At 40.4% G+C, this 22,167-nt stretch overlaps 3 protein-coding genes and 1 non-coding gene across 4 annotated transcripts; 1 reads left to right on the top strand and 3 right to left on the bottom strand.

Moving 5' to 3' along the window:
- Positions 1-2,615: 2,615 nt before the first annotated feature.
- On the bottom strand, positions 2,616-2,687 carry Trnam-cau (transfer RNA methionine (anticodon CAU)). The gene has a single exon. It is a non-coding gene; the product is annotated as a tRNA-Met (tRNA).
- An 8-nt stretch (positions 2,688-2,695) lies between these two features.
- LOC116292788 (transmembrane prolyl 4-hydroxylase-like) lies at positions 2,696-8,167 on the bottom strand. The gene is made up of 9 exons (XM_031700141.1): positions 7,919-8,167; positions 7,309-7,390; positions 6,911-7,048; positions 6,554-6,645; positions 6,255-6,316; positions 5,497-5,531; positions 5,023-5,249; positions 4,106-4,318; positions 2,696-3,589 (listed from the first exon to the last, which is right to left on the bottom strand). Exons 1-9 carry the CDS (start codon positions 8,135-8,137, stop codon positions 3,338-3,340), a joined length of 1,320 nt encoding a protein of 439 aa, XP_031556001.1. The 5' UTR covers positions 8,138-8,167; the 3' UTR covers positions 2,696-3,337.
- Positions 8,168-8,824: 657 nt separating this feature from the next.
- On the bottom strand, positions 8,825-21,888 carry LOC116292761 (transmembrane prolyl 4-hydroxylase). The gene is made up of 10 exons (XM_089034579.1): positions 21,562-21,888; positions 14,068-14,149; positions 13,460-13,594; positions 12,996-13,087; positions 12,496-12,557; positions 12,271-12,305; positions 11,875-12,040; positions 11,178-11,235; positions 10,358-10,585; positions 8,825-9,819 (listed from the first exon to the last, which is right to left on the bottom strand). Exons 1-10 carry the CDS (start codon positions 21,784-21,786, stop codon positions 9,535-9,537), a joined length of 1,368 nt encoding a protein of 455 aa, XP_088890705.1. The 5' UTR covers positions 21,787-21,888; the 3' UTR covers positions 8,825-9,534.
- Positions 14,488-19,890, top strand: LOC148909062 (uncharacterized). The gene has a single exon (XM_089033797.1). It carries the CDS (start codon positions 14,730-14,732, stop codon positions 19,677-19,679), a length of 4,950 nt encoding a protein of 1,649 aa, XP_088889923.1. The 5' UTR covers positions 14,488-14,729; the 3' UTR covers positions 19,680-19,890.
- Positions 21,889-22,167: the final 279 nt, after the last annotated feature.

Raw genomic sequence — 22,167 nt, 5'->3', positions numbered from 1 at the left:
TGCAATGCATTATTTTCTCAACCTCGTAATTTCTAATACTTATGGATTATAACCCAGTTTGATTGCAAGTTAGTTAAAATGTGATTTTAACAAAGTATGATTCAGGACTATTATTGTTTTGTTGTTGTTAAACGGTATGGGAGAATCCACTAAACATATAAAGAAATAAAGTCAGCGTCAGACGCGGATCCAGAAAATTACAATCGTGAGTTAGAATAAAGGGATGTTCGAAATGAATGCGACGATATAGTGACGTAATTAATAATCCTTATCTGACTTATGTAATTTTACTTATTTTATTTATTTTTAGAAATACATGTATTCTTTTTCAAACTAATGTTGAGTCGGACTAAAGATTCGAGAAACCGAAATCATGATCATGAATAAAAAGACGACATATTAGATAGTATATGTACCGAAAATAAGACAGACGTCTTGGGGGGTGTCCATTGCACCTAGTGACACCCCCTGAATCCGCCCCTGATTATCGGGGATGTATGGTATACTATCTTGTTACTACAAATGATCGTATTTGGTGACGCAACGTTTTAATTATCCATCTAATTCATTCATTCATCCATTCGTTCATCCATCCATCCATCCATCTATTCATCCATCCATCCATCCATTCATCCATTCATTCATTCATCCATTCATCCATCCATCCATCCATCCATCCATCCATCCATCCATTCGTTCTTCCATCCATCCATCCATCCATCCATCCATCCATCCATCCATCCATCCATCCATCCATCCATCCATTCATTCATTTCTTTTTTCCTTCCTTCATGTTTTTAACAATAATATCTAATAAATATTTTATTCTCTTATTTATTAATTGATTTAAATTCCTCTAAATTATTTGTTTATTTTTAAATTCATTTATAGATTTGTTTAACCATTTATTTTACTCATTTATTTATCCACAGTTTGTTCAATTAATCTATTCTCGCTAATTAATTAATCTATTTTCACTTTTCCCTCAATATTTCCCTTTTTCCATTTATCTATTCAGGTGTTCAATGTAAACGTAATATTAGAATAAGCGAATATTCTCAACCAAGAAAACGCGGGAGGACTGGGACTTAACGTAAGATCTTGTGGCCTCCCCATTGCAATGACTCAATCGGTGGCATGAAGAGTTAATGTACCTAACTCCAGTGTAATATAATTTCTACAATACAGCTGACATCACAATATCATAAAACAATACCAGCTGTACAATCTATAGAACGAGTCACAATAGATAAATCAAAGACCAGCATCGTACATATTACACTGGAGATAACCTAGTTTATGGAACTGCTTCAAGTTAGAGTTTTATGATAACAAACAAAATTCCAGGCAAAGACTCACCAATTTCTGTATCATCTTTAGCAACTCCAACTCTGTAAACATTTTCTCCGAAGCCAGCTTTTGCAATAGAAAAGTTCGAATGAGACCGAGATTTGATAATAAAAGAGTAGTTTTTCAAATGCCAGGAAGACGATCAATGTACCTCTTTCTTGAATTCTGAGCGCGAAGAAGACTTTTCAGCTGAAATTTATAAATCGCGGCGATCGATGTCCTTACTGAAATGTTCTTCAAACAGTGTAACGTATTACCAGCTTCTTTCTAGCAAGTTCAAAATTTGCTTTCTTAACATCTTCAACAACTGCTTTGTCAAGGATGTTAATTCAGAGATTGTTTTCAAGGTCTTTGCAACTTGAATTTCTCTCTGTAATTTGCATTTAAAGACAAAACTCAACTTTCCTTTTCAAATCTTGACATAAAAAGGGCGCGAATTTTTATTATTTTGTTTGGCTGAGAGACATAAACTATAAACAATATTAGCACGGTTAACACGGGAATTCAGCTAGACCCCTTACAGCACGTTGGAATGAAGCTTAAGTTGGAGGACAACAATCAGTTTCCAATGCTCAGGAGATTGAAATTATTTTGTTTTGTCCTCCAAATTGAGCTGCTTTGATGTCACATGCAAGGGGTCGAAAAAGTGCTGAAAATAATAGCCTTTCTAAAGCACTTTATTCATTATTGCCATACAGTCTTTCTTACATTTTTCTCGCATTCTGTAGTCACATTTTGCTTAAATATACACACGCCGCGCTCACCTCTACCCCTCCCCGCCCCAAAGAAAGAATTTTATAATTAAGGATCAGTCAAAAATGGTCAATAATTTAGTTACAACTAAAAACAGTTGATAATAAATTGAATTATGTAAGGCATTCAATACTGAATTAATGATCAAAACAGTTAATTCAGTTAACGTTTAAAAATCGTTTTGAAAGATATACTATGATGTTATCAAAATTCCACTTTTTGGATTCCCCTGAACAGACTGTTGGGGACGCTTGCGTTAATACATTCAAACTTTTCCAACAAAGCCGGATAACGTAACATAATATTCTTGAATAATTCAAGAGTATATTAGTATTAATATATAAATATTCGTCAAAAAATTAAATAAAAACAAAAGCCGTGTAAATACACATTTGGGAATGATATTTTACTTGTATATGTTATATATTTTATTTAGATTTAATTTGATTCGTAAAATATTTATTCAAAATGACAATTAAGTTCGACAAATTAGATCGGCAAAAGAAAACGTTTAGCAGAGCAAGGTTTCGATCCTTGGACCTCTGGGTTATGGGCCCAGCACGCTTCCACTGCGCCACTCTGCTTTGCATATCAAAACACTATTCAAAAAAACAATCTATTCCAGACAACAAATAAATACTGCTCAAAATGATTCCTAATAGAATTAATAAACGAATGATGAAAAAAGCTAGCGAGCACAAACATGCAAAAACTGGTTTATGCAGCTTGGGGCCTGATACCGTATAACAGTCATTCTCCGTTATAACGTCCAATCAGCTGGTTGTTTTCTTTGTCTGTTCGTCTCGTAAACGTATTTGTACATCAGTAGCCCTTGTTTGGATAAAATGTTCTCCCGTTTCAGAACACTTGTCATATATAAGTATTACATATTCATGTATCTTCTGTCACGTGTTGTCTTGGCTGGTTTCTTTTTCTTGCTCCGAGGGTTTTTCCAGCCCTTCGGTCTTTCCTTCCTCCTCTCAAATCAACCCTAAATAATTTACTGGATAGAGCTCCGGTTTCAAACATGGACTGAATAGCGGCTGTCAGAGGCGCCTTCACATGTTTTCTGTTCGACCGTTAAGTTGCGCCACTGCTGTACTTGAGGTGGTGATTAACTATGCCGACAAGTTTTTTTCTGATGTACAACCGTTAAAAAAAGAAGTAATTCCTCAATTGGAATGACACGTGGTCTGAAAATGAGAAGACGTTCTACAAATACGGATTACTATTTCTAAAGGGATCCGGAAGGTAGGCCTATTATCCAATTATTAGCGATCCATTTCTCGCCCTTGATGACGTCACATCCTTCATGCATTGAGTACTCGTCTACTTCTCCCAGTAAACCAGTGTCTTCATCGATAAAGTGATTGTACCACATGATAGCGTGACCTTTCCTTGGTGCAACCACTAGATTAGCCTTGTGACAGTTCAGACTTAAGTTCAAATAATCCTCTAATGAGGTAGAAGTTGTTTTAAGGAGGTTCTGAGGAAAAAGAATTTTTTAAATTTTATTCCAAAAAAATGGAAAAGTTGGTGATTTTTTCGAAAGCTCATTGAGGGGCGATGGGCCAATGAAAGTTTTTGAAGAGAAATCTTGGGGTTGCCGAAACACTTTGGGGACAATGGTCGCATGCTAGAAATTTAGTTCTAATTAGTTGATTATAATTTTAAAACCTCCAAAAAATGTTGAAGCTGCAAGTGTGGAGCGGGAAAAGGAAAGGGGTACAATTACCACTACGCTTGGCCAGCTATGGAAAAAATGTCACCTTACAGATATACATAATATTTTATATACAGCTATATCGAAAAAGGTTGGTGAAGGTTTTGTTGAATGTTGCATGCTGTATGTCGCTTTGTGATTAACGTCACCACGTACAGAAAAAATGATGCCAGTAAAACTGCAGACAAAGTTTGGGAAAATTCCATAGTGCACTTTGAGCTCGTTACACACCATGCAGCAAAAAGGTCACCAACCCTTTTTTAAAAGGTGTATATTCACCGTCGTGTTAAGTGTGGTGTTGTCTGCCACTACAAACGCAGTCTCTCCTCCTTGCTCTACATCGTTCAAGTAATACAAGATTGTGATGAACCGACACAGTCTACACCCTTGTGAATGCTGCTGGCGACAACATGGCCTGTTTCTATTCTGGTCATCGATTTGTGTACTGTCATAATGCACATGATAATGACCTATAGGACCATAATGTACTACCTGTGGAATAAAAACAAGTATAGGACTATGGTATAGACAAGTAAAAGACAAGAAAAGAATAGGGATAGAAATAAAATTTTTTACCATAACCTACAAATTTATCGTGCACTGATTTCTTAATAAGAGGACAGATAAAATTGACGTCAACGAGCGCGCGCTCTTTCCCTTGGTTGCTTTGATCACTAAGAATGAGTTTTTATCGTTTTCGTTATCTTTAAAAAACAAATAGACATCAGGTTTTGTGCTTATCTTATTATTGACGATACATTTCTTCATCGCATTGTCAAAGTAGTATCCACACTACTTTGACAATGTGATCACGCAATTTATCGTCAATAAGAGGACAGACACACAAACAACTGATGTCTATTTGTTAAATGGAATGGTGAATTGTCATTCGAATTGGCAATGGAATGATGCCTGTGCTTCTTTCGCGAAACCGTTTTTCGCGAAACAAAGAAATGGCATCCTAGAAAATGCTGAGAATGTCCCGTTGTCTGAAATGGGAAAACATTATGCGGCAGTAATACAAGATATAGACCCCTTTTATTGATTTCGCAGAGGAATTGTTCTGGTGTGGCTTACATCAGGCCTTCTTTTTTCTTATGCCAAAAAATCCATATTTTTGTTCCCCAGGCAATTTTTCTGGGAAAACAATGCAAGGGGTCTATATTTATGGAGGGCTCAAAGTTCAGGTTTCTCACCTGTAAATCCTCACTATTTTCAATTATTTCTCGTGGTAATTTGGTAAGTTTTACGACTCGTTCATTTAAGCTCAACATCACAGGATCGTGTTTTCCTGTGTCTTTTGTCATCCATGTTTGTTCACTGAAGCGCGCTCTGTATCTTGGATGTTTGTTTTTAGTAAATTCTAGATACTTTACAAACTTGGCAATGTTCAATGACTTCAACGATTCCCTTGTTATTTGTCCTGCAGAGTAGTTGAAATGATTGCTGCAATTAGTACTTTAAGTAAAAATGCACCAGGGGCATTTCCTTGGTTGCTTAATGGAGAGGTGAGGGAGAGAACGTTATTGCATATTAATACGCATCAGAGGGAGGGGAGGGGAGGCAATGCAGTAGAAGAATCATGTTCCTGCAATAATTCGTCCAGTAGGGTTATCATTTCAAACGACTTTTATTTATTTTTTCATTTTTAAAACATCTTCTTAACTTACCATTTTGGAATCCTTTGAAACCTATTTGATGAAACCTTTGACATAAAAAAGAAAACGTGAGATACTATAATTAACTATAGATTTTCTCATCGACGGATCATGAACGCGACAAAGCAGTCAAATCAATAATGTTTTTCCATTTCAGACCATGTGTCATTCTCATGAGAATGTGATACCGTTGTTTGAGTTGTATCCATATTCATGTGCCTTCCTTATGCGCAACTGTTAAATCGTTTAAGCAAAGGAATGGTACTCTAGAGATTGTGAAGTGGTCTGAAATGGGAAAACAATACACGCAATTTAAAGAGATCTATATTGATACCTGGAAATTAGGACTATGAACACACAAATAGATCTTTCGTTTGCCCAATTTGCGAAAAGCTGTAATTATAGGACTTAAAGGTACCAAAAGCTCCGTCTAGCGTGTACTTATGTAAAGTGTTTTAAGGCCCGAGTGCAAATTCAAGAGTAAAGGGCAGTCAGAGCTTAAACAGTTTGTTCAGTATTAGGTAGGTTATTCAGGGGCGTATAGACCCATTACATGTGACGTCAAAACAGCTCACATCAATTTGGAGGACAGAACAAAGGAATTTCAATATCCTGAAATTGGAAACCTATTTTTATATCTTCCGAATTGCGCTGCATTCCGACGTGCTCCTCTCCCTCAAAACACAAATGCACATTACAAATAAACTGTCAAGGGAAAAGGGGCTCACAAGAATCCCAGGACCGACCCTGCATACGTCCCTGTTTCTTACATGTCTTTTAATTCTTCTTCTCCAAAATGTAGAAGAGCATACTTAGCTGTAAAATATCCAATCTGCAAGAAACGAAAACAAGTCAAAAACAAACAAACAAACAAACAAACTGTTTCTGTGTTCTGCTCCAGTAACATCCATTGAGTGAATTATTAGCTATTTTACAACTAAATAGTTGATAACTAAATACTTTTAAGCGCGACATGGCCAGTAATTGTTTCACGGATACATAGCGTTCACTCTATAAGACCTGACTAGTAATTATCATGATTGGGAAACTCTCTATATAATATCTCCACCTCTTGTTTATCAATCAGGCCATCGCTGTTTCGATCCCAAACTGAGAAGGACGTCATGAAGGAAAATTGAGCAGGAACTGGTGCATTCTTGTCTAAAATTAAAAAAAAAAGGTGAAATTAGCAACTGAAAAACGAACAGGAATGGAATAATGGTATATAAGACTTTAAAACCATCTTTCCTTTCTGTTCCAAATGAGCACACTTTTTTGTCCACGCTTCCCGGTATCTGGCTTGTGACTTTAAAACAACTTTTTTTAATTAACTAGTTGCCTTTAGTGTTTCTGTTAGGCCAAAACTACACAAGCAACCCAAGTAAAATGGAAAGCGCAGAACCGTTAAATGATAGGCATATCTTACCAATGCTGGTAAGCTCTTGCTCCAGATCTCCATCATAAGCAGTTTGATCAAATCCAGCAACACTCGAAGTTAACCCAGACTTCCTTGCTAGTTTGATGATGTGTTCGCACTCTTCACTCGATAGAAAGTCAGGGATTTCTAAAAAAATGAGATAAGAAACATTATAAGATGTTTGTGTCTGATTATCTGATACCTGGTGCTGTAGTCAATAGTCGCAGGGGCCTGCACTGAGTTATGGAATTATGGAGTTACGGACTTCACCCCACAAGACACTCTAGATCGATTAAAGCGATGCCAAGCTGCACTAAGCAACTGCTCATTCACCACAGTGACAAAATTCCTCACATCTTCTAACAGCGCGAGTTTTTTCCATCGTACAAAACTCATCTTCTTCTTACCAAAGATGAGCGGTTTCATGGCTCTCGTTATCAGACTGTAGTTCCGGGAACTCCCAAGGTCCACCTCTTGCACGTGACCTGTCTTAAATAAATTAGTAAAATGTAGAGAGAGAAATGAGCAGAATATTTTTATCTCGGGAAAAAGCTATCCAAGAATTCTGTATAAAATTCGGACTGCGGGGGAAGGGGGGAGGAAAAGACTCAAATACACTCATATACACAGTATTTTCATCACATATCAAAAAAAATACAATTCTACTTGCTATTTCATTTATATTTTTGAATCTCGCTTGACAATCAACGTCGATCAAATCAAAAATACCTGTTAAAAGTATCACAGGTAAACAGGTACGAACGACAATACCTTTCCCCCAATTTTACGAATATTTCTCTTCCTTTGGTCTTCTTTTCTCTAAAACTAACATAATAGTAATAAAGACCGTGCTATGATATTATTTTGAAAGTTTGCTAACATTTTGTGCGATGTCTAGGCAATATTCTATCGTGAGCACCAAAAATGTTGCGGACGTAGATCCGCGTAGATAGAATTGAATATTCAAAAGATAATAACTGAAAAGAACAAAGGTGTAAAGACGAAAATGCACTCTACCTTGACTCCATTTAGTTTTACGAGTCGCTTGATGCCTAGATTATTTCTATTGTTTTCATTCTGGTTTTTACCAACGTTTCTTCGCAAATCGACTGGCTTATCAGACTCGAAGCAAGGCTTCTGAAATTCTTTAAAGTACTTGTCGGCAGGACCACGAGTAGCGCTTACATGAACTCGAACGACACTCGCTAAAACAAATAATACCCCATAAAAAAGCATACTTTCAAGCGGAGCTTCGTTTTAAAACTATTTTAGTTTTCTTTACATTTCTGTGAGTGTTAGTATGATTTATAAATAGATAGCAATTCAATGTCACTTGATAAACATAACATGTCGCTAAGATGCAACCGCTGACCAGTCATTTGGCAACATTGACCTATAATATGCAAGCATGTGGTTTACATATTATGGCTGCGATCCCGAGACACGTGTTGAGTGATCACTTGAGTGATGCTAAGGTTCACGTCACGTCATCTCCGCCATTTTGAAAGCGTTTTTGATCTTGCTTTTTTTATAAGGACCAGTATGTCGTCCATGTCTTCTTCATCTCTTTTTCTCCTTCTCCTTCTCCCTCTCCTTCTCCTTCTCCTTCTCCTTCTCCTTCTCCTTCTCCTTCTCCTTCTCCTTCTCCTTCTCCTTCTCCTTCTCCTTCTCCTTCTCCTTCTCCTTCTCCTTCTCCTTCTCCTTCTCCTTCTCCTTCTCCTTCTCCTTCTCCCTCTCCCTCTCCCTCTCCTTCTCCTTCCCTTTCCCTTTCCCTTTCCTTCTCGTCCTCCTTTGTCTCCTTCTCTTTTCTTCCTCCATCAAAATTATCAAAATTATCCTTATTTCTGCGACTCTCTTTTCTCCAGCTCTTTCGTCATACTCAAGTAGCACACTCACTAAAGGTTAAGAACAACTAGCATCATCTATAAAGAATGACTTTTTTTATTGCTGCTCGCTATAAAATCTCTAGACGCATTTGGGCCTTTCTTCGAATTTGTACAAAACGTAACAGACATAATTCTATAGAAGCTTATATAATACTTAACAGCAATAAACGCTTATTGGGACATGCAGTTTTTAGTGTTCAGCTGTTGTTGCATATTTTTGCCGAATATAAATCGTCGAACTATATACTTGTTGGACGTCCGATGCGCTTTATCGTTTATGGGTAATTAAGTTATACAATAATGTTCTTAACTTGATATAAGTTGCTTATTTTACCGCTGTGATCTTTGATGACAGAGTCATTTACTCAGGGTTAGCCTCATTTTAACTTCAAAATATGCAGATATAACAACAGGCAAGTAACAAGTAAATAGTGAATAACTTTGTCAGTACAAGCATGCACATTAAAATTCTCAGAACCTTGTTGAAACTACTGGATACATTCTAGCCCTCAGCAACAGGGTATTCGGAGGCGGAGTATTAAAAATCTCTAACGTTTTCACTCACGTGAGAAGGCAGCCATATTGGTGTACCAAACAATAGAAAATGTCTGCATTGTTTTGATAAAAATAGCGTTCAATTCCCACTGCAGAGGATACAAAACGTATTGTTTTGGTAAACCAACACGGCCGCTGTGGCGTCACGTGAAATTAAATTTTCTCTTTTATATTTGAATCTATTTTATCTTTTTAGTCAAAACCAATATCATAAACACTTGGAATATGATCCCGTCCTGATGGGGGTGCTGTCAACCAATTATTTGCGATCCATTTCTCGCCCTTGATGACGTCACATCCTCCATGAAGCGAGTACTCGTCTACTTCTCCCAGTAAACCAGTGTCTTCATCGATAAAGTGATTGTACCACATGATAGCGTGACCTTTCTTGGGTGCAACCACTAGATTAGCCTTGTGACAGTTCAGACTCAAGTTGAAATCATCTCTTGGTCGTGTTGAGCTTGGCGTTGTTAAGACCTGGACGGAAATAATAAACCTATATTAAGGTGCTGACACGCGGTGCAACATTGCATGCAACATTGCACGCAACAGGACTGTTGCAGCGTGTGTCTACCCCAAACTTCTTGCATGCAAAGTTGCATGCAACAAATCTGAAGTTGAATCGCGCTCTACTCTTGCAACATTGCGCGCGACAAATTTCATCATGTAAATATGGCTGTAACATTACCTGCAGCATTTTGAAATTTCCAGCCAATCAGCTTGCACCAAATTTATAACTGCTGACCAAATATCTTAACATAGCAGGCTGACACAAGCGATGTTGCGCGATGTTGCTTTTGCGTCATCGTACTGCAGTAGTTCAAGCGTATTGTTCTTGCGCATACACTTTCATTTGCTCAATTCTGATTGGATAAACTGTAATATCGCGCATCGTGATTGGTTCAAAAGATGCTAACAAACTATACCGTGACCGATACAATAGCTGCGCTTCACCCTCCAACCCCCCTCCCCCCTACAAAATGCTACACCAACGCTACTTTTATCCACGACTTACATCACGAGTAAAGGTGGCATTATCTGCTACAATGAAGGCTGTTTCTCCACCTTCCTCAACATCGTTAAGGTAATACAGTATGGTGATGAAACGACACAGCCGACATTCAGCATTACGCTGTTCCTTTGTTCTTTGATGACAGCATGGTAGCTCTGCTTTTTTGCCATCATGTACGGGCATGGAGTCATAATGGACGTGGTAATGTCCCGAGGGACCGTAACGAACCACCTGGAGAATATTTAAGACAAGAATGAGCAAACTGACAGTTTCTTTTTTGTCGTATTCGGTGCACCATACAGTAATACATTCAATCTAGGGGCCCACCCGATATAGCCTCTACACTTAGGAGAGAACCCAAGTACAACGGTCCAGATTTTTGCACATACAAGTGATAGGCTTCTGGCTACGTACAAGCTGGGACAATAGAGACCTTTAGCATCAGGTTTAACGCTAACCGCTAGGGCTTAGATCCAGAAACAGGCGTGCAAACACGTAGAAACACTCTGCGTCAACGAAATTCAATATGGTGGGTCTTCAAGCAACAACGTGCTTAATTTTGAAAGTTTGACGTAAAACGCCTAACGACGGGAAACTGCAGTTTGGGGTTTGGGATGCCTAAAAAAACGTCGTGCTAAAGGTCTCTAGAGAAAAGATCAATGCCAGTGGTTAGGATATATTCTTAGCGTAGGACTAGGGGACTAGGAGGGCCTTCGATATTATAAAGAAAAGGAATGCTTTCATTGATTTGATGAGACTAGTATATCAAGCTTTCTGGTACAACACGGTAAACCGCCTTTTGTAGCACGTATTTATTTTTTACCTGAAGAGCTTCGCCTCCTTGAATGAGCTTTCTTGGTAACTTTGTTAGTTTTATAACTCTGTAGTAAAACAAAATCAATTCAAGGTCTTCAATATACAGTAACTGTCGTTATCCAACTAAAATAGAGACTAATAGCAAAACAAATGTCACGTTATGGTTCGTTTATTCTATTTTTAACTTAAAAGTTTTACTCAGAATTTTGATATCTTGTCTCGTTTTAAAGTTATTTCATGATTTATGCGTAAAAGAGGTAAAAATCACGTCAATCAACTTTGAGAACAAATATTTCCGCAACAAATGCGTTTATCAAAAATCTGAGACACCGTTTTGGAGATTAAACTGTGCTCTTTACGATGACATCAACTATTTCCTAGTCAAAACAATTCCCGTGTTCCGGGAACACAAACACAAACACAAACACAAACACAAACACAAACACAAACACAAAAACAAACACAAACACAAGCACAAGCACAAACACAAACACAAATACAAATACAAAAACAAACACAAACACAAATACAAACACAAATACTGTTTTTAGACTTTATATCGAGAGCGAGTATTTTTGGTAACACGTGACATTTCTTTTGGTGTAAAAGTCTTTTTCGGCGAACAACGTTTATAAAATTAACGGTATATCGAGGAAAATGTATAAGGTAAATGAAAAGGAATAAAATCAGTACCAGTTCCTTACCTTTCAAACAGGCTGCGTAGTAATGGGTCGGCCTTGGTGTTCTGTGGTAACCAGGCCTGTTCACTATATCGAGGTCGGTATTTGGGGTGTTTTAGCTTCATGTAGTCTAGATACACCACAAGCTTGGCTTTGTTGAGACCTGCGAAGTCTTCCTTCTCGATTTTTCCTAATAAAAAATATTCAATAAGACACTGTTATGACTGGCTGACTGGCTGACTGGCTGACTGGCTGACTGGCTGACTGGCTGACTGGCTGACTGGCTGACTGGCTGACTGGCTGACTGGCTGACTGGCTGACTGGCTGACTGGCTGACTGGCTGACTGGCTGACTGGCTGACTGGCTGACTGGCAAATCGAGGAAATACTTAATGATATCAGTGAAGTTAGTTTCGCTCACCATCCTTGTAGCCATCAAAATCTAATTTCTCAAACCTAAAACAACGAAGAAAAATAACATGGAAAAGTAAATAAAAACGTATATGAAATTTTTATATTTTTAAAATAAAAAATAAAATTTTAGTTTGCTTTTAAAGTCACCAAAATATGTTATATATGTATTTATGTATAATATATTATATATATATGTATATATATATATTTTATATCATATTATATATCTTACATTTTATTGAGCTCTTCTTCGTCCAGAAATAACAGCTTGTTCCTTCCAATGAAATATTTTATCTTTAGGACAGAAAAAGATCATGTCAGATCCATTGGGCTTGGTTTCAATGACAACAGCAAAGAAGCGGGAAAAGATACGTTAGCAAAATTGGTGCTTACGAGTTTGCACCAATAAGAGCAAACCTTTTAAAGGGCACATACCAATAGAATGTCATGGAAACGCCTTGATTGACGCTCACCTAAACCGACTTCATTTCGACGGTAAATTTTGATTTCGTGCACGTAATGGACCAATTCCACTTGGGTGTAATGTTTTGTCTATATCAGATCACGTGCCATTCTCTTGAGAGGTAGATTCTTTGTTTGAGTCGTATCCATATTCATCATGTGTTTTCTCAAGTGTAGCCGAAATAATACTCTAAGGAATGACACGTGGTGTGAAATGTGAAAACAGGTGGATTAGGTCTGTTGAGGAGGCAAAGAATTCGTTGTACTGACCTCTTCTGTGTCGATGACTCCATCTCCGTTTCTGTCCCACAAGAAAAAGTCCATGGCATATTCAAACTTTTCTGGTGGAATTTCAGTCGTAACTGAAGCAATTGTTACAAAATATATATATATAAATAAAACAAAATATGTCATAAATTTAAACTCGCTTTTTGATTGGTTGGGGCGTGTGCATTATAAGAGGAAACGCGCGCGAATTTTACATTTCGCCGAAATAACGGTTTCCCTTATTTATATTTTACGGAACAAATAAAAAACTTGGTTGTTGTTGCTTGTGAATTTATAAAGCACTTGCATATTAGCAGAACACCCGATAAATGTTCGGCCAATCACCACGTGCTTTATAGCTGCACACGTACAACACACGCGCGCGTCATTCGCTAAGCGCGCTCTGATTGGTCGAGAACTTTAGAAGTCTTTGAACAAGTCTTCCTGGCTATGAATACGAATCTTACCAGTTGCTAGTTCTTCGTCTAGATTTCCTTCATAGACAGTATGGTTGAATCCGGCGATACTGGTATGCAGGCCATTTTTCTTGGCCAGTTCTACGATGTGGTCGCACTCTTTGTGTGATAAAAAGTTCGGAATCTCTGAAATTGAAAACAAGTTGTTAACGAGTTGCTCCGAGATTGAGGGAAAAAATGGTTCAATTTGCCACTGCAGTGCATTATTTGTCTCTTTTGGGGAACATATTTCCATTATGGCGTCAATTAAGTCCCCTAAAACATTCCCAAAAGGCACTGCAATGCCAATTCGATCCAGTTTTTTCCTTATCCTCGGAATGGCAAATATAAAATGAAATCACTAATGGCAACGATATGATATGAGATCTCTGAAAAATCTGAGCTCCAGTTGGCATATGAATTCTCTTGATTCTCAGCCATCTCAGGTCTTTAAGTTTGAGGTTACTAACAGTTTATTTGAAAAAGAATATAAACAATTTACAACCGTTAGAAGGAGAATGCATCAAAATAGCTTTATTGACAGCAGTACGTGACCAGATGGATGTGATTTCTGGACTTAAAAGATATATAAAAATATTTAAAAGTAATCTATTTTTTACCAAACATCAATGGCTTCATGGCTTTTGTGATAAGAGTGTAGTTTCTTTCTTCATCTAGATCAACCTCTTGCACGTGACCTTTCTGTGATAAAAATAAAACACAAACAGCAAACACAATATATTTAGACGAAGTATTTTACTCTAAAAAAATGCATGTGTGATTCGCGATTGTCCGGGTGACAATGTTGAAGGAAGACAATGGAAACCATCAGAATGTCAAATTGCGAATGCTACAAAAACTGGGTTTTTGCACTATTGCATGAGCTAAACGAATACAAAAGCCATTTAAGTGTTGATACAACAAATAAATACCCAGCGCCAGCGAGCCCGTTGTGCCCGCGGACATTTGTGCCTGTCATGCGCGCGCGCCCGCGCCAGTGACGCCTGTTCATTACTGTTGTTATTGGTCGGCCATCTTGCGACTACGTTTCATGATTAAAGCTTGTTCATTCGTTTACGTCGTTCGTCGTGTTTACTGGCGTGGTGGCAGCGATTAAAGGACCCACGAACAACAGTATAAATACAACGATCAATAGCAGAAGTCTCGTAACGAGCCAACCTGTACGGTGGTTGGAAAACGAACAGCAAGAAACGTACACAAGAGCTTACGAAACACATTCACACGGCCTCATCAACAATCACCCAAACCATCGACTCCAAAAATGACTTCAACAAGAGCACCAAAACAATGGACACTGACTAAAAACGAGACAATCACTTCCTTCGAAGCATGGAGACAAAACCTACAGTATACATTATCTCTCGACGTAAATTTCGCATCCTTCCTTGGTGATACCGTGACGTGGCTAAAGAAATCTCGAGGCCCTCTAAGAGGCTTTACTGATGACGGTGAAGCAGTCCCTGTCGCTAGACGTCGAACAGCACAGCAAAAGTGTACCCATCTGGAGTTGATGCTTGGCCAAATCGCTAATTATTGCCCAGTTATCTCTAGAAATTCAATTGTCAAGAACTCAACATCTATCAACTCCATCTGGCAAATGATTCGCATGCATTATGGGTTCCAGTCCACCGGAGCACACTTTATCGACTTTAATAACATTAAACTGGAACATGACGAACGCCCAGAAGACCTCTTTCAACGACTGATGTCCTTCGTCGAAGACAATCTCCTCATCGCTAATGGCAATATCACCCACCATGGCGAGATTATAACCGCCGACGAGGAATCAACACCCAGTCTTGAAAATATGATCGTTCTCACCTGGCTTAGACTAATCCACCCGGACTTACCAAACCTCGTAAAACAACGATATGGCACGGAACTTCGCTCCAGAACCCTCGCATCGATAAAACCAGAAATCTCCCAAGCGTTGGACTCACTGCTTGACGAACTACGCACAGCCGCTGATTCCAAGATACTACGCGCTACAGCGTCAAAATTTAGATTCCCTGCCTCACGTGAACCAAACAAATTGCCAAACAGTCGCCGCCCAACGACTTCCAGACGCCCCAGGTCATGCCCACTATGCAAAGAAGCTGGCCGCGCAGATCAACAGCATTTCCTAAGTAAGTGCCCTTACTTACCTCCTGAGGACAGACTCTTCCTCGCCAAGACTCGCTCGACAACCAACTATGAAGAGGAAGTAGAAGAAGACGACGATAACCTAGATCTGTACGCACCTGATCAAGTTGACAGTGAAGCGTCAGCCCTTCCGTCCGCACGTTCCATCTCCCGAAGGGTCAGCACCAGAAGGTCACCCCTACTCAACGCCTTCTATCGACAACACCCAGTGAGGCTGACCCTCGACACCGGCGCCGAAACCAGCATGATTAAAGCGTCCGTTGCCCAGACACTTGGTCTTACCGTCGAAAAGTCTTCCCAACAAGCATTGCAAGCCGATGGTACGACACCGCTGACCGTTATTGGCGAAGTACACGTCCTGCTCTCTCGTTCCAACAAGAAACTCGCGCTCGACGCCCTCGTAGTAGAGGACATAGATGTTGACATACTCGCTGGAATACCCTTCCTCATCGCGAACGACATCTCAGTTCGCCCAGCCACTCAACAGATAACTATACAAGGCTCCGAAACCATCTTGTACCACACCGATGAAAAACACAGCACTCAGGCTCACACCATACGCCACGCCACGTCGTATGTGTTACGTTCATCGTCGCCCACCACCGTTATCTGGCCTGGAGATTACCTAGAAGTTGACGTCCCCCCCGAGCTGGGAACTGACAACACTATCGCCATTGAACCCCGTAGTGATACGTCCCAACTCAAACGCCCTCCACCCAGCGAAAACCCATGGCCCCAACCACGAGTCATAGATACAGTCGGAGGTAAAGTGCGAATTACCAACACGTCCGACGAACCATACACCGTCCGACGCCACGACCACATCTGCTGGGCCCGCCCAACCGTCCCAGCGACTCCTCCCGAAGCGGCTCCACCCTCAACACTCCCCGTTACAGAAGTAAAGCCTACCCCGCCGTCCTCAGGCAGCGTAAGTCTAGATCCAGACAAGCTACTTACAAGTTCCATGCGTGACCAATTCCAGAAGGTCCTACAGAAATACGACAACGTCTTCAAACCGGACATTCCAGGGTACAACGGAGCAGCGGGCCATATAGAAGCCCGCGTAAACATGGGACCGGTACAGCCGCCCCAACGTAAAGGGCGCCTTCCTCAATACTCTCGAAACCAACTAATAGAGCTGCAAGAGAAGTTTGACGAACTGGAAAGAGACCAAGTCTTCCAAAAACCCGAAGATATCGACGTGGCAGTAGAATACCTGAACCCCTCCTTCCTCATAAAGAAACCCTCTGGCGGTCATCGCCTCGTCACTGCCTTTGCAGACGTGGGACGGTACAGCAAACCCCAACCATCACTCATGCCAGACGTTGACTCCACACTACGCACCATTGCACCATGGAAGTTCCTGATAAAGTCTGATCTCAGCCGCGCCTTCTACCAAATACCCCTTGCTAAAGAATCCAGGAAGTACTGCGGCGTAGCCACACCATTTCGTGGCGTACGCGTTTACTGCCGCTCCGCAATGGGAATGCCCGGCTCAGAAACAGCACTCGAAGAGATGATGTGTCGAGTACTTGGTGACTTCATCCAAGAAGGCTGCGTGGCAAAGATAGCAGACGACTTGTACTGCGGAGGAGCAAGCCCCGAAGACCTTCTACCTATCTGGGCACGGGTCCTGGAACAGCTTGACAGGTGCAACCTTAGACTCTCACCAACTAAAACGGTCATCTGTCCAAAGTCCACCACCATATTAGGATGGGTGTGGTCCCAAGGCAAACTATCTGCAAGTCCTCATCGCGTCGCGGTTCTTGCATCTTGTCCTCCTCCAACTACCGTCAAAGGCATGCGCTCTTTTATCGGGTCCTACAAAGTCCTTAGCCGCGTCCTACCAGAGTGTTCCTCCCTAATCGACCCCCTCGAAGGCGCAATCTCGGGTCTCCAGTCACAAGACAAACTTACGTTGAACGAAAGTCTTCTCCACAAGTTTAAAGCTGCTCAGCAGGCCCTCACGTCAACCAAAGCCATCGCTCTACCACGTCCATCCGACTCCTTATGGATCGTAACAGACGGCTCCGTAACCAAACGTGGCCTCGGAGCAACACTATATGTGTCCCGTGAGAACAACCTCTATCTTGCCGGATTTTTCAGCGCAAAACTCCGCAAACACCAAGTCAACTGGCTGCCCTGTGAAATTGAAGCACTGAGTATCGCCGCGGCCGTCAAGCACTTCAGCCCGTTTATAATACAGTCTGAACACCGTACTTGCGTACTCACTGACAGCAAACCATGCGTCCAAGCCATCAATAAACTCTGTCGCGGCGAATTTTCCGCAAGCCCTCGGGTAACATCATTCCTAACTACCGTTAGCCGATATCAAGTCACGTTGCAGCATTTGGCCGGTACGGCTAACCTCCCTTCAGACTTTACGAGCCGCAACGCTCCAGAGTGCCAAGAACCAACATGCCAGGTGTGCAGTTTCATCAAAGAAACAGAAGACTCTGTCGTCCGTGACGTGTCCGTTCAAGACATCATCGACAACACCAAGTCACTTCCATTCACCACGAGATCAGCCTGGCGAGAAATCCAAAACGGATGTCCCGACCTCCGCAGAGTCCATGCCCATCTGAAACAAGGAACTAGACCCTCGAAGAAACTGACTAACATAAAAGACATCAAACGCTATCTAAACGTAACGTCCATCTCCAAAGACGGCATTCTAGTAGTCAAACGCAACCAACCTTTCACCCCCTCATCTGAGGCAATAGTAGTACCACGGTCCGTACTTGATGGTCTTCTCACAGCTCTCCACGTTCGTCTAAACCATCCATCTCGCAACCAGCTTCAGATGGTTGTACTACGCCACTTCTTTGCGTTAGACATGAACAGTGCCCTAACCAGGGTATCCTCGTCATGCCACCCATGTGCCTCCTTACGGAAGTTTCCAAGTTCTCTCGTAAACCAATCATCTGAAGAACCACCCGACGTCGTCGGCATATCCTTCGCTGCTGACGTTATCAAACGACAACGACAAGCAATCTTACTACTCAGAGAGTGTTCGACATCCTACACCAACACTTGTTTAATACAAGACGAAAAGTACGACACCCTGCGCGACGCCCTTACACGCCTCATTGTGGAACTACACCCTTTGGACGGTCCAAGAGCAGTCATTCGAGTAGACCCTGCACCAAGCTTCTTATCTCTTAGCAACAACGACGGTCTAAAACACTTGAACATTTGGCTCGATGTTGGTCGCATAAAGAATAAGAATAAGAACCCAGTCGCCGAAAAGGCTATTCAAGAGCTAGAAGAAGAGCTTCTGCGACAGGAGCCCGGAGGTGGACCCATTACTTCTACTGGCCTCGCACTAGCAACAGCTCGTCTCAACTCTCGCCTACGCCATCAAGGTCTCTCCGCTCGTGAACTATGGACACAGCGCAGTCAATACACCTGTGACCAACTCCCACTATCTGACTACCAGAATATAGTAGCGCAGCACCAGAAGAGGTCCACTAACCATCCCCACAGCGAAAAGTCCAAAGACAAACACGGAGTTGCCGCACCTCAGCCACAGATTCGAGTGGGAGACATAGTTTATTTGATCGCTGACCGCGACAAACTACGTGCTCGTGACCGCTACATCGTTACAGAAGTGAGCGACCCTTGGTGTTACATTAAGAAGTTCACCGGATCCCAACTTCGCGCCACATCATACAAGGTCAAGCTATGTGAGTGCTATGCCGTTCCCGCTCCCCTCGCCTCCTCCCACACTAGTACTCAAGTAATCCACAACGATGCCGACGAAGACTTCGCCACCGTAGACCCAACGTTAGCGTCAGAAGAACCAAGTCCACCAACACCCCCATCGGAACTTATCCGCCCATACGAAGTTGACTTACCAAGCTGGTGTAAACCAAACAATCAAGACAACGCATCGGAAGAAGACACCAACACAACCCCAGAAACAACTGAGCAAGACCCACCACCCTCGCAAGTCACTCTCACCGTCCCACTGCCCATCAACAACGAACTCAGCAGCGAAGAATCTCCCTCGAGACCACAACGAACACGCAAACCCCCAGCCTACCTCAAGGACTACTTCCTATATTGAGACATTATGCGACCTGTAGATGTATGAACCATAATAACTTTGTTATCCAGTTAATTAACAGAAAATAAGGAAGAAGAAGATACTGCGCCAGCGAGCCCGTTGTGCCCGCGGACATTTGTGCCTGTCATGCGCGCGCGCCCGCGCCAGTGACGCCTGTTCATTACTGTTGTTATTGGTCGGCCATCTTGCGACTACGTTTCATGATTAAAGCTTGTTCATTCGTTTACGTCGTTCGTCGTGTTTACTGGCGCAGCATGAACATATTTTGATTGGTTGATATAACGTTGAATGAAGACAATGGAATGCTGGAAAGCCATTTGAATGCTACAAAAACTGGGGTTTTGCACTATATGATTGATGTTTTTTTTTTTGGCAATGCATGAGTAAAAGCCATTTAAGTGCGGACACAACCAGTACATACCCAGTAGGAAGATATTTCGATTGGTTGATATAATGTTAAATGAAGACAATAGAGTACTGGAAAGCCATTTGAATGCTACAGAAACTGGGTTTTGGCACCATGTAATTAAATGCACAGGTTCATTTGTTGGCACTATTGCATGAGCAAAAGCCATTTAAGTATTCACTTGACACAACCAATAAATACCCAGCAGGAAGATATTGTGATTGGTCTATAAAGTCGAATGAAGACAAAAGAGTACTGGAAAGCCATTTGAATGCTACAGATTCTGAGTTTAGGTTCTATTGCATGAACTAAACAAATAGAAAAGCCAATTAAGTGTTGACACAACCAAAAAATACTCAAAAGGAAAATATAGTTTGATTCTGTTTTATCATAACTATCATATCCACATTTTTTGGGGGGATCTAATTTAAATTGTTTTCTCATGTTCACAATAATACGCAAAATCTAAGCCATAAAACTGTTAGTAATCAGCAACAACAAAGGAGATACTATGATGATGAAGAAGTTGTACGTTACTCTAGGTTATTCGTGGTGCTCATTACTTGCTTAAATACCTAGTCATAATAAACCATTCGATTTCACCAAGAAAACTTAAGAAGTGAAGACACACTAAAATCGGTTTTCCATCAAACTCTGAAACAACCTCTTTGCAAAGTATGCGAAGGTTCATTTTTTGCCAAGAGGCAAAAAAAATTTAAGTGGATATAGTTATAAGTGGATAGAGTAATTATCTGGTTATATCATATAAAAGATATGTATCTGCTGAACAGACGTGCAATACTGCACACCTCTGCATCGGGCCAACGTGTTTTACTATGATTGAACCTGTTAATAGGTGTGGCGAACTACAGGTTATTTCATGAAAAATATGCCATATACCTCTTGAAAATGGAAAAACCCACATGGCTATTTAAAACTATTTCTTCAATTTTTTTCCTTCCTTGTTACCAGAAAAAGGTTTTCTGGAGTGAGATATGTTCACTCTTTCGCATGATCCACGAAAATAAATGTGTGAAGATCTCATTACTAATATTAATCAAGTAACAATGGTGAAAAAATCTGTGCTGCCAGAAATAAATCGAGTTGAATTAACTTCAATATTCAATATTTTGATAATTGTAAAAAATATTAGCCGGCAAACTACTGCTTGATAAGAAAACCATTGTTCGAGATTTGTGTTGTGTTTCTAAAAACAAGTGATTGTTTAGACTAGACGTGCAATATTTATCCATCAGCTTCAAAAATATAATACAGAAAAAGCTGTCAGACTTTAATAAAATTTTAAAAAAAGACGAAATTAAAATAGCAACTGTTCCCAATTTGATTTAATTTTGTTTTTTTTCTTCGCTTGTAAATCTATTTATTATTATAACTATTGATTTTAATTTTGTTTTGGATGTGACATAATATTTACAGTTAATGCTATAGAGTTTTTACCATTAGTAAGTGGCTTACCTTGTGTCCATCAATTCGTACGAGTAGAAAATCGGAGGGAGATTTCTTCATCGGCTCAGTTAAATAGCAATCAGCGTTAGGTTCCGAACAGAACTCCAATTCTCTCTCTTTATCTTCTTCGAAACACGGTTTTAGAAATCTGCTTCTATGTTGTGCCAAAGATAAGCGAAAAAAGACTTCGGCGAATAGTGAAAATATAAATAAAAGATTCCTTAAAGAAGCCATGGCTCTGTGCAACTGGCGAACGCTCGTATCATATAGTTTTATCGAAAAGGGATTGTTTATATATTATTCATCAAAATATATATTCTCTTTCCTGATATTGTATCCTCTTGGACTGAAAACAAGTGGTCTATTCAGGCGTGGAGCTGGACTACTGGTTGTGAAGCAGAATGACATTAGCCAATCAAAAAGTCGTTAAAACATTTCTACAGCAACTGAAAATTACCTCTAACATTATAGACGGAATCTATGGCGTTTTTGCTAATATGGAATACCAACGAAAGCAGATATGACCGATATTTCTACTTGTTAGAGCGGCTTTGGTATGTGAATGTACCTGTATGGGAGTATTTGTTGACTGGTACATGTTGACTCGTAAAATAA

Source organism: Actinia tenebrosa, unplaced genomic scaffold (assembly GCF_029948245.1).
Source record: "Actinia tenebrosa isolate PJP-AT-01 unplaced genomic scaffold, QUT_ActTen_1.0 PGA_scaffold2__45_contigs__length_23673736, whole genome shotgun sequence".
NCBI classification, from domain to species: domain Eukaryota; kingdom Metazoa; phylum Cnidaria; class Anthozoa; order Actiniaria; family Actiniidae; genus Actinia; species Actinia tenebrosa.
This window is presented reverse-complemented; position numbering and strand designations above follow the sequence as displayed.